Source organism: Ursus americanus, chromosome 24, assembly GCF_024610735.1.
Source record: "Ursus americanus isolate L20-20 chromosome 24, mUrsAme1.1.p, whole genome shotgun sequence".
In the NCBI taxonomy this organism is placed as follows: domain Eukaryota; kingdom Metazoa; phylum Chordata; class Mammalia; order Carnivora; family Ursidae; genus Ursus; species Ursus americanus.
The window spans coordinates 36,097,234-36,109,746 of record NC_142150.1 but is presented as its reverse complement, the minus strand read 5'-3'; the positions used below and the strand labels follow the sequence as shown (position 1 = coordinate 36,109,746).

General features: G+C 43.5%; 1 protein-coding gene and 1 long non-coding RNA gene across 2 annotated transcripts in view; one reads left to right on the top strand and one right to left on the bottom strand.

Annotated features, from left to right (window-relative positions):
• Positions 1-12,513, top strand: part of LOC148107874 (uncharacterized) — a 55,605-nt gene that overhangs the window by 12,210 nt on the left and 30,882 nt on the right. The gene's annotated exons all lie outside the window — the stretch shown is intronic.
• Positions 3,670-4,615, bottom strand: LOC123785344 (olfactory receptor 4D9-like). Its single transcript, XM_045787077.2, has one exon. The coding sequence runs from the start codon at positions 4,603-4,605 to the stop codon at positions 3,670-3,672; it is 936 nt and encodes a 311-aa protein (XP_045643033.1). The 5' UTR covers positions 4,606-4,615.

The following is a 12,513-nucleotide window of genomic DNA, read 5'->3' as shown; positions in this document are numbered from 1 at the left end:
CATATCCAAAATAAAGGCTTGAGGAAACAGTGCTTTTTTATTATTTGAAGAATTCTGTGCTTTTTTGTTCTTCCCTAGACTATTCAATTTCATTAACAACAACAAAAAATGCGTGTGCAGACCTACTAATGACAGCACACCCCTTAGAGTTTCTGTAGGTTGAAAAACACTGACCTGGAGCAGGGCCCTCAAAGTGTGGTGAGACCCAGGCCACTCACACCAGGACCGCCCAGAAGTGGGTGTGGATTCCCGGTATCCACGACAACTCTCGGATCTCCTAGAGATGGTGCCTGGGACTTTGCATTCTAACCACATGGCTAGGTGATTCTATGCCCACCGAGGTTCGGGAACCACTGGCCCGAGAGCACATAGGCTGCTCCTAGCAGAGGTTTCCAGCTCTGATCTGTGGAGCCCTGAGGACTATAGCGGGTGCACGCTGGGGAGACATCTACGGAGCTGCCCCTCTTGATCTGTGTAGGAGTTCATGTGCACAGTCGTTTCTGCTTCTGAAGAAAAGGTCTGAAATTTGGGGGAAAGAAAATGCATGTGATAAGGGTTTTGAGGCTTCATCTCTGGAAATAAAAATCTCAGTTACGTTCTGTCTGCCAAAGGGAGAATCACAGAAAGGGAATGGCTCCCTTTAGTGGTAAGGAAACATTACAGAACATTTTGCTTCGTAGACACTGGTCCTAAGTCAAAAGGAGCCCCTTTAGAAATACAGCTTCCCAATGTGGGAGATATCGAACAGTTTAGCAAAAACTTAAGTATCTTGTATTAGAATCCATATGTTGGAAGATTGTTGTCAAACAGGACATGCTTATCACCTTGAAAGAGAAGAAACATATTTTCTTGGGAAATGAATTTAATGTGTACCACTTGTCTCTAAAGTACCATAACCTTTTTTTTTTTAAGATTTTATTTATTTAGAGACAATGTGCGAGCAGGGGGAGGGGCAGAGGGAGAGAGAGAATCTCAAGCAGAATCCACGCTCAGTGTGGGGCACGACGTGGGGCTTGATCTCAAGACCCTGAGATCATGACCTGAGCTGAAATCAAGAGTTGTGGATGCTTAACCAGCTGACCCACCCAAGGCGCTCCTAAAATATCATAGTCTTAGGGTGTCTGGCTGCCTCAGTTGGAAGAGTATGTGACTCTTGATCTCTGGGTTGTGAGTGCAAGTCCCAGGTTGGGTGTAGAGATTATTTAAATAAGTAAATAAATCTTAAAAAAAAAAGTACCATAGCCTTTTGGGAACACTATAATCAATTGTTTCTTAAAAGTGTGTGTATGTGTGTGTGTGTGTGTGTGTGTGTGTGTGTGTGTGTGTTTTAAAATGAACTCCATGCTATATATAATTTTTCTTATACTAAGCAGTCTATATGTAAGCACACATATGTGTATATACAGGACACACACACACACAAACATATTTTTTTTGTCTTGTGAATCCTCAATTCATTATTTGCCTCTAGAAAGTAAAGACTAAATGCTAAAAAAATGTATAAGGGAGGGAAGTTTAATTTTTAAGAAAAGCATGACTTTTTTGTAATTAAAAAATGATTTGTAAGGTGGGTTGAGAGGATGAGCAAAATAGGTGAAGGGGACTAAGAGTTACAAACTTCCAGGTATAGAAGGAATAAGTCACTGAGATGAAAAGTACAGCATAGGGAATACAGTCGGTGATGTTGTAATAACTTTGCGTGGTGACGGGTGGTGAGCGCACTTATTGTGGCGAGGGTGCTTAATGTACAGGATTGCGGAATCACTGTGCGGTGCACTGAAACTAGTATAACACTGTATAGCAACCATACTTAAGTAGTAACAATTTTAAAAAATGATTTACAAGGAAGAAAATATCTACTGGTTATGGCAGAACATACTGGTTAGGGCAGAATGTGATTCTGTATTCTGGCTCAAAGGGAAGTTTGAATTATTCTTGTTGTTTTTGATATATGAGTGATTAGATATAAAAGTCGAGGCTGAGGTCAAAAGTGAGGTGAATGATTTTAATTCTAGGCAGGAGGTCATAACTACACCCAAAGAAGCAAATGCAGATTTTCAAAAGATCTTCCAACTTTAGTAAAGCACCCACGAGTCCAGGATCTGGCATAAGCAAATGTGAATTTTGTTAATAATGTCTGCCTTGCTTTTCCGTGTGGAAATGGTCCATCCTTCTGTACCTGGGTCTTCCAGGCTACCTTTGACAGCCTGGGCTTGGACTCACCCCCTCCATCCAGCCGCTGCAGCTTTCCTGTTCTGTATCTCTCCTACTCTAGGAGGATACCTGGTGCTTTGACTAGTCCAATAAACCACCTGAAATTAATCCCCAGAGAGGTCCCACTGGGAATAGACTCAGAGATGCCCCCTCTCCACCATCATCACCAGCAGGTTGCTATGGCCATCCAGAGATGTATCTAACTTCCAAAGTTGCGGCATTCTATCTAACTTGTCCCCCATGAACTGTGTCTAACTGAGGAAATATTCCAAGAGCAGGGATTCGAGGCCAGCACCAAGGGAGGAACGCTAGGCAGTGATAGAGATGTTTGGGATTGGCTATATTTTGGAGCAGGTTTCCCTTGCTTGTTTTTCTCAGAATCAGGCTGTGTACGTGGCTCTTTGCTTCCCTTACTTCACCCTCCATCAGAGAGATTGCATGGGAGATAAGACTGGGATCCAAAGGCAAGCCCCATTTTAGTTGACTACCAATTTCATCTATTTGCTTGACAGATTAATAGGTTGCCAGGAGACCAACTCAAATATGATATTGTTTTCTATTCTGTTAAAGAGGTGGTCTGGATAATGAAAAGTAACTTATTCTTCAGCCGTTGCTTCTTGTGGGTTTGAGTCAGGCACATTCTAGCAATGCACACAGGATAGGATTCCTTTCTCTGGAGGGCTGGCTGGGAATGAATGGCTGGAAAATGATGTTGAAATTCTTAGAGGGGCCTGAAGCCTTCAGGTGTCTACTCCTTGGTCAGATGAAGACAAGCAAGCCCCTTTCGGGATACTACAATAGAGGAGAAGTTTTTGTGGGCGAGCTTGTTTCAGACCCTGGGAAATCCAGTACGAGGCAGCAGGAGTAGTAAAACATGCAGTTAGCTGAGGTTCAGATATCTCAGATCTAGCCTTGCCTCTGCCATTCATTAGCTAGGGAAACTCTGATAAAGCATGAAACTTACCTCAGCTTCTGCAAGGGAAACCCAGAAGCTTCCATAGAAATATGCAGCCCAAATCCTCCAAGGTTGGCAATGGAAAATGATTTCCACAAAGGGAGGGGTGGCTGGACTTTCCAGCCTTGACTCCTGGTCCCTGGGCCTCATTTTACTAATTACTGGTTGGGCAACAAGAGCCACAACTCAAGAACTGAGAGGTAACTTTCTCTCAGACCTTATTTCCTCACCCGTAAAGCTCACCTGAGGTGTTTGGGTGATGTAAGCTTTGGAGTCTCATTAAGAGCTGACAATTTATGAGTCTGAGACTCTAAGTTGTCAACAATCTCACCAAGAGAAGACCTTTCAGAGAAGATTGTTTCAGGCCACCCTTATTAGAGGACGCTGCTGTAGGTCAAAGGGAGAACTTTGGTCTCAAGATGACCTGTTGACTGGGGTCTTCTACTGTGTTGCGAGAAAATACTTTTCAGTTCAGACTTTCAATCTGGACTTCATAGCATCTATTCTTTTTCAGAAGGTCCAAGTCTTCTCCTCAGTCTCCTCATGGATGACTTCATCTCCTGGTTCCTCAGGGTGTAGATCATGGGGTTCAGGACAGGGATGATGACCGTGAAGGTGATGGAGACAGCTCTGTCCATGGGGAGGGCAGTGAAGGGCCGGGCATAGACATAGATGCAGGGCACAAAGTGCAGGGTCACCACGGTGATGTGGGAGGTGCAGGTGGAGATGGCTTTCCTCCTGCCCTCCCCAGCGTGAGACCTCAGCATCATCAAGATGACTGTGTAGGACACAAGCAGGAAGACAAACCATAGTGTAGAGATTAAACCATTGTTGGAAATCATTAAGACCTCAAGAGCAAAAGTGTTAGTGCAGGCGAGTTTGAGGACCTGGGGGACATCACAGTAGAAGCCATCAACAACATTAGGTCCACAGAAGGGGAGGGGCAGCAACAGGGAAATCTGCACGATGGAGTGGACAAAGCCCCCCACCCAGGAGGCCACAATGAGGGCAGTGCATCGCCCCCTACTCATGATGGTCACATAGTGCAGAGGCTTAGAGATGGCCATGTAGCGATCAAAGGCCATCACAGAGAGAGAGAAAATGTCCGCCCCACCAAGGAGGTGGAAGAAGAACATCTGAGTGATGCAACCATTGAAGGAGATGGTCTTCGTCCTTGACAGAAGGTCCACGAGGACCTTGGGAGCAGTGATGGAGGAGAAGCAGATGTCCAAGACTGAGAGATTGCGGAGCAGGAAGTACATGGGGGTGTGAAGGCGGGACTCACAGGTCACGGTGACCATGATGAGGACGTTTCCCAGCACAGTTGATGTGTACACCAAGAATAACAACGGAAATAAGACCAAGCTCAGCTCTCGGGACTGGGTCAGTCCTTGAAAAATAAATTCTTTCACTCTGGTGTAATTTCCCTGCTCCATTGTATCATGTTTTCTCTTCTTCAACTACCTGGGGAGAAAATAGAAAAGAGAAAGTATATCATTAAAAACAAAAGGAATGGGAGTTATAGGACTGGAGTGTCTCAGGGGTTATTTTTTCAATTATTTTCCTTTTGGGCCGGGATGACTACAGTTTAGTAAGTTATCCCCAGTAGATGGTGTTTGAGTTCTTTCAGAGCAAACCAAAGAGTGGGTTTCCAATGGAGGCAATTAATTGAAGCACCTAAATCAGCATGCTATTAAATTCTTATTAAAATTTTTTAGAGTTGCATAATTTTACATATTCTGTAACTCTTTTGAAAAGCCACTAAGTGGTTAGTTTTGTTTTGCAATGAATACTCCTGTATCTAATTGTTAGGAAGTGGGAAACACACAGGGGAGAAGTATAAAGCACAGCCTCATGGAAGCTTAGAGAGTCTTCTCTCATCATCTTCCACAGTAGACAGTCTGTTTGGCATAGTCTGTGCAAAAGTTCATGGTGCTTGATGATCAGCACTGAGTTCAGGCAAGAAAAACAGTCTCCAGTTGGCTTTCGCCCTAGCACAGACGTGTTTGCCGCAGCTAACACAATTCGAGCACGTGCTGCTTTTGTTTTCACTTCTTCTTCTCCTTGGTGTCCTGTTCTCTTTTGTCCATGGGGCTCGGCAAGTGGGAGCTGCAGTCCCTGATTCACATCATGCCCCTGGCAAAGACTTTACCGCCTGGGCCACCGGACAAATGGCTGTCGTTTCTTGGGCTCCCTCCCTTCTCATCGCCTACGTTTGGATGGCACTTCCTCTCATCTCACTATTTGTAAAAGCTTCAGTTTTGTGCAAAAAACACAGTAGACCTGAATTTGAATATAGATTTTGTCTTAATTGAGTAGGTGGCTCAATGCCGAGGTGACTGTGAGCTTCCGTTTATCATCAGTAAACCTGGGTATAATCATGTTTGTGTCATAGTGTTGTGCCGTTTGAATGGACTTGTTTTATTCTTTAACCTGAGTTCCCCCAGACCACGTGTCCCCTCATATAGCAGCTGCTGCCAGTTTGCAGGGCCCGCCTTCTCTACAACAGTATTTGGGAGCTACTGTTAGACTTTTCCTATAAAAGACAGTTTTTTGAAAGAATTGCAACGATGACCAAACGTAGCATTTGAAAGGCAGATATATTCCATAGAATGGAATACTATTCAGTTAGTTATAAAAAGAAATGAGCTATTGAGGCCATGGGGAAAAAAAGAGGAGCCTTAAATGCATATTGCTAAGTGAAGGAAGGTCATCTGGAAAGGTGCACACTTTATGACTCCAACTGTATGATATTCTGGAGAAGGCAAACTGTAGTAGAAAGATTAGTGGTTGCCAGGGGCTGAGGTGTGCAGGTGGGGAGGGATGAGTAGGTAAGGCAGAGGGGATATTTAGGGATTATATTTTTAATCATGGATACATGGCATTATGCATTTGTCAAATCCACAGAACGCACAACAAAGAATGAACCCTAATGCAAACTAAGGACTAGTAACCGTATCCATATGGTTCCTCCGTTGTGAATGAGGGCCGCACACCTAGTGCAAGATGTTAGTAATGGGGAAGCTGGTGCGGACAGGGAATGTGTGGAGCTCTCTGAACTTCCTGGTTAATTTTTCTATAAGCCTAAACTGCTCTAAGAACTAAAATCTATTCATTTTTTAAAAAGCAGATATACCAAAGGATACAACAATTTAGATCATTTCCATTTTGTAAAGAAACACATTTTATAAAAACTTTTGTTACCAAGGTTCACTTTCTATGAATCCTAATTCAGTGCTTTCCGCCTGCTTCCCAGCCTGTTGTAAAGAGAACGTTTACAATAAGTACTGCTTTGGGTGGTGACAGGCATCTGGCTTTTGCGGTTTTGTCAACTGCTTACAATAAGATCGCCCTTTGCAGCTCTCTCTTTCTCAAAAAAAAATAATCAGCTTTGTTAAGGTGTAACTTGTATATAATAAATGGCACACATTTAAAGGGCACGATTTGATGCCTTTTGACAAATACATACACCTGTGAAGCCATCCCTACGATTAGGATGAGGAACATCTCCATCCACCCCCAAAAGTCTCCCTGAGCTCTGGAGAACTGTGGAATTCTTGGCACATAACCCAAACCTCTGCACCGAGACAGGACCCGAGTTTATCAGGGCCTTGGGCCGCAGAGGGCTGTGTCCTTAGGATGACCGCAGCGTCCCGTTAAAACGCCTGCCTGAGAAAGCACAGAGCTGCCAGGAGCGTTTACTGTCTGTTCCAGCTGACACGTGCACACAGGTCCCTGACCTCCCTTTCTCAGAGCATTTACTAAAAAGGGCTTGCAACTATGAACGTGGATTTCCTGCAACACAGGTTTTCACAAGGACCTGAGAACCGTTCCTTTGAACGTGATCATCAGGAAGGACTGGCCTCTGTCTCCCTGTGTCCGTGCGAGGTCAGAATCCTGACTTCCCTAACTGCCCCTAGCAGACAGAGCAAGACGAGTCTCAGGGACACTGACCAGCCCCTCGCCATCTTTCCCTTGTCAGACGCCCTCCTCTTGCTCATTCCCCTTCCAGAATGCCTGCCCAGTCACCTCTGCGCAAACGAAGATGGAACTCACTTTCCCCGCTGCTAGTGCTTACTGAATACAGCCCGTGTCACCATTTCAACTAACGTCAGGCGCTGTTCAGTTCTGACACTGCTTTGTACTCCTTCTCTCCGTATTCCATCCACACTGAAGCCAGCCGGGTCCTGCCGTGCAGCATGGGGTTCTCTGCTCTCACTGTACTTTCTCTCTCATTTTCTCATCAGAAAAGAACTGCTCCTTCACTAGCTTTCTGTTCTCTTTCCTTTGAAGCCCAAGCCACAAACGCTAATTTTCTAGGCTTTCTGCCAATGATCCATTGACCCATCATAACTCTCGGGGAATTTCATTGCCTTCAAACCTTTTTTGTTTTTAAAAGGGCCAGATATTTGAACTATGGCAGAAAGTAATATGGTGCAGAGGAAAGACACCAGCTTAGGGGGACAGAAGCTCTGGTGCCTTCGCAGAACAACGGTAGAATCTTGAAAAGCAGCGAACTCCAGGAGGGTCAGTCTTTCCATCAGTGAAACGGGAGCATTTGCTGCCTTAAGTCCTTTTGAAAATAGGCGAGGTCTGCCCAGCACAGAACAATATTAAGTGGACCCGTTGATCTGGGTGATTTCTAGGCCTTTGGAGCTTTAATGCTGAATCGTTTTTTTTTTTTTAAGATTTTATTTATTTATTTATTTATTTATTTATTTATTTATTAATCAGAGAGAGAGAGAGCGCACAAGCAGGGGGAGTAGCAGGCAGAGGGAGAAGCAGGCTCCCCTCTGAGCAAGGAGCCTGATGCGGGACTTGAAGAATCCTGGGATCATGACCTGAGTCAAAGGCAGACGCTTAACCGACTGAGCCACCCAGGCATCCCAATCCTGACTTGTTTTACATAATTTTGCCTCAATTACCTTATGACTAGTCAAGACTGCGTTCCACCCATTTCCTACCAACAGTTAAATCCCATTTAACCTCGGATTGTTTCTTGATATTTAACTATAAGCTGAGCGGTGGCAGCAAGAAAAATTGCTGACATTAAGAATTCCCAGGGGCAGTTGGTCGTAGCAGTTGAGAGAATGGGCTTTGAAACCCACGTGCATGAGGTTCTGTGCAGACATTAGTCATGAGCGTGACCAAGTCACCAAAACCACCAAGAGATACCCTGAACGGTGCTCTTCTGTGCACAAAAGGGATGTGCGACTAGGAACGTAAAACATGGAGGAGAATGGGAGGATGAAAGAGAGCCCCTGTGTATGGATGTGTCTGTTTGCAACAAACAAGAAGAAAGAAAACAGACAAGTGTCAATTATTCGTTGGCTTTTGTTTTTGTTTTTGGCAAGAACAAACTCAAGATCCCAAGCACGTCTTCAGAAACATGTCTGGGTAGAGCCACCTTAATAAAGCAGGCTTACTGAGTGGCACAGAATCCCCAGCCTGAGGGAAACCCCAGCCCCACTGTCCAGCCACCCCATCTCTTTAGAACTGATTTCCCTGTATGCTCTTCAAGTCACCTTCCTCATATCAAAGAACGAGTTTCCCTTCTCGGCATCACTGCGGTTTCTAGCTTTAATGTACATAATAGAATACATGGGAGCATTATTAATATTCAAAACACTTCTGTAATTCACAGGGATATTTCAAAATTGCCTATGCATGGGCCCATATGCACAGACACACAGACATACGAGCACACACCAAAGAGCCCTCGTAACGAAATGATCTCATTAAAGGTCCCAAACTCGAAACCCTACCTGTTAGAAGTAGAGCTGGCCATTCGGCTGCACACACTGACCTTAGGAGACACTAATTGTCAAGGAATATTCTCCTTTAAGGCAAACACGCATCTGAGGGTCGGTTGGGTCAGTATTTTCTTTCCTCCTGTCAGAGGCAAAGGGCAGCTCCAAGAATCGCCTCTGCGTGGTCCTACCTCAGTTCTATCACGCTGCCTTGTGGTGCCTCTGACACGAGTACTGGTCTCTCAGCCCCAGACCTGACAGAAGCTCACCAGAGCCAGAGGGAATTACTTTTGGATGTGACTGCTAACTCGAGTAGCCAGACTTTCCTTTTGGGACGAAGCTCCCTTGAGTGTTATTAAGAAGTCATGCCGTGGAGGACACACTTCGGTTTTGCAGTTTTCCTAATGTAGAGAAGGAGATGAATCCTCTCAGACCTTGGGCTTAGAGCCCAAATATCTTTGCCTGAAGGGCTCACAGGGAACAAACAGGAGTCTGCCTCCTTAAGAGGTAGGAACTCAGGGAAAATGAACAGAACTCCCAGTAGAGTGTGTTTCAGCCCATTCCAATTGTTTTCTTTCTAGGCAGACGGTTTGCTTATTGTCCTATTGATATACATCATCAGAAGCATCATAAAGATTGAGAAATGCATTTTCTCCTTGTTTCCCGCCAAACTTCTCATATGAAGAGGGGATATAAGCAGATAAAAGATATGTTGGAACTATTCATTCATCGAGTATCTAGTTGCGAAATATTTATCGAGCATCTAGCATGTTCCAGGCTCTACGATTCCAGAGGTCCTCAAAGCAGAGAGTTGCATGCTCCTTCTCATCTTATTCCCTATATCATTTTTGAAACCTTGTCTCTCACCATAGATCTATAGATGGTCTCACTTGGATATTGCATACCTCCAACTGAAAATGTCTATAGTAGGGGTGCCTGGCTGGTTGAGTTGGTAGCACCTGTGACTCTTGCTCTTGGGGTTGTGAGTTCAAGCCCCATGTTGGGTACAGAGATTATTTAAAAATAAAATCTTTTAAAAAAGTTGATCTGAGGGGTGCCCGGGTGGCTCAGTTAGAGGCATATGTGACTCTTGATCTTGGGGTCAGTGAGTTTGAGCCTTGCATTGGGTGTAGAGATTACTTCAATGAATAAACAAAAAAACTTAAAAAAATTAAAAGTTGATCAGATCTGATCATTTGATCTGATTGTTGTTATTAATATAATTGATCTGATCATTGTTATTAATAAATTCTTCTCTCATTATATCTGGCACTATTATTCTGCTTGTCACAAGGGCTTAGTGTCTCTGGATTGCCTCTGACATTCCTCACTACCCATTTTTTTTTGTCTCTTGTAATCTTTTCTGAATAAATTGATTTTAGATTTCTTTCATAATTTGCAATAGTTTTTCATAATTTGCTTCTAGAACTTGTCAGTCCTGGCCCTGATATTCATGGTCTTGTGCAATCCCATCCTCTAGTGTGTGGACTGAATTTAGTGACTTGCTTCTAATGAATAGAGTAGTGCAAAGATGATAGGATGTCACTTCCAAGATTAGGCTAGAAAAGACTGACTTCTACCTTGCTGCACACTCTTTTGCCTTGATTGCCCACTCTGATGAAGTAAGCTGCCATGTTGGGGAGGTCCACATGGCAAGGACCTGAGGATGGCCTCCAGCCAACAGCCAGTAGGGAACTGAAGCCCTCAGTCCAATAGCTCATGTTTCTGGCCAGCAATCCTGTGAGTGAGCTTGGAAGCAGCTCCTTCCCCAGTTAAACCTTGAGATGAGACAACAGCTCCCAGCTGACACATTGAATATCACCTTGTGAGAGACCCTGAAGAGAAGACTTAGCTAAGCCATGCCTGGTTCCCAGCACACACAAACTGTGTTGTTTTAAACCATTAAATTTTGGGATAATATGTTATGGAATAAGAGATTACTAAGACAGCACTGAACTGATAAGTCTTCTCTATTGAATAAGAGGTATGTTGACAACTCTTTCAAAGTTGAAAGAGTTTGAGTTTCTCAAAGAAATCCAGAATGGCAGGATCACTCCTAAACCAGCTGGTTTGCATATATAAATATGTTTACTTGCTTAAAAAGTTTTGTGGGAATTTAAAATCAACCTTCCTTATATAGAAAAAAAGTCACGGGTAGTAGGACCAAGCATATGTGACCTGTGTAGGATAAGCTAGAATCAGTTTATATGTAGTAGTTATCTAAGGACATGTCTCTACCTGGAGAAAAATATAGATTAATCCAAGTAATTATATGATATCATATTGCAAGAGAAGTAATTTAATGGTGTTTTCATGAATTCAATTGCTTTTCCTCACTGTGTTTGATTGGGTGGTTTTGCATGTGTAAACAGTCCAAGGCAGCTTCTTGGGCACCTTTTGCTGGATTGCTGTCATTTGTAGGGTCTTGTACTGGGAAACATAAACTCTGATTGTACACATCTTTGGTCACTTAAAATTCCACCCAGTCACAAAGGTTCTGCTCAAGGTAAAGTCAACATAGAGGTAGAAAAAAAAAAAAAAGGCATCGTTGTGGAAAGTACATAAGATCTGGAGAACAATGATACCAAAGCAAAGACAGAGCCAGGAAGTAAATGGTCATTTGGTCTGAAGATGGATCTAGCCTAAGACAAATTTATGTCTTTATTGGAATTTTAATGCTTGGGGAAGTATGTCTAATATTGGAAAATGATTCAGAACATTTTTGAGTGGTGGGAATAGAACAGAACGTGGGAAAAGACAATCAATAAGAAAAAGACACTCATCTCTGTAAGAGCTTCTGCATTAATAAATGTTTGTTTACAATTAGCCGAGGGCAACTATGGGGATAAGTGAGAGTTGTCTTCTCTAAGGGTGTCTACCAGACCAATCTTCTTTGGGGACTTTACTCCAGTGTTTTTGCTTTTGGGACCTGACCTTTCAGTTTACTGTCACACTAATTCCCAGGATTACCTTGATCACCTTCCCCTTCCTTTAAATTAAATTTCCTTTCCCCAACTTTCTCCATTTTGGTTTGGTTCTCTGTGTATTCCAAGGGTCCAGCAGTGCTTCCAGCACATCTACACATTAAGAGAATCCTTTTAGAGACAAAGTCCTAGTCTTTATAATCTAATCCAATTGTGATTTCTTAGTAATGAATCATAGATGTGGAAGAGATTATTAGAGTTCACCATTTTTCATGTTCTCCTTTTCCTTCTGGGAATAGAACTAGATTACATTCTCCAGATTCCTGTGCAGTGAATTGGGATTATATGACCAAGGGCTGGTCAATGGAATGTGATCAGAAGTGGAACATACCACTCTCAGGACTGGCCAATAATGACCCTTCCCCTCTCCCAATAATTCTTTAAAATTTTTTTAAAAGATCTGTTTATTTGAGAGAGAAAAGTTATTTATTTGAGAGAGAAAGAGCACATGAGCAAGTGGGGGAAGAGGCAGAGGGAGAAGGGAAGCAGACTCCCTGCTGAGCGTGGAGCCCCACTCGGGGCTCAATCCCATGACCCTGAGATCACAACCCCAGCTGAAACCAACAGTTGGACACCCAACCAGGTGCCCCCTGCCTCCCATGATTCTTAA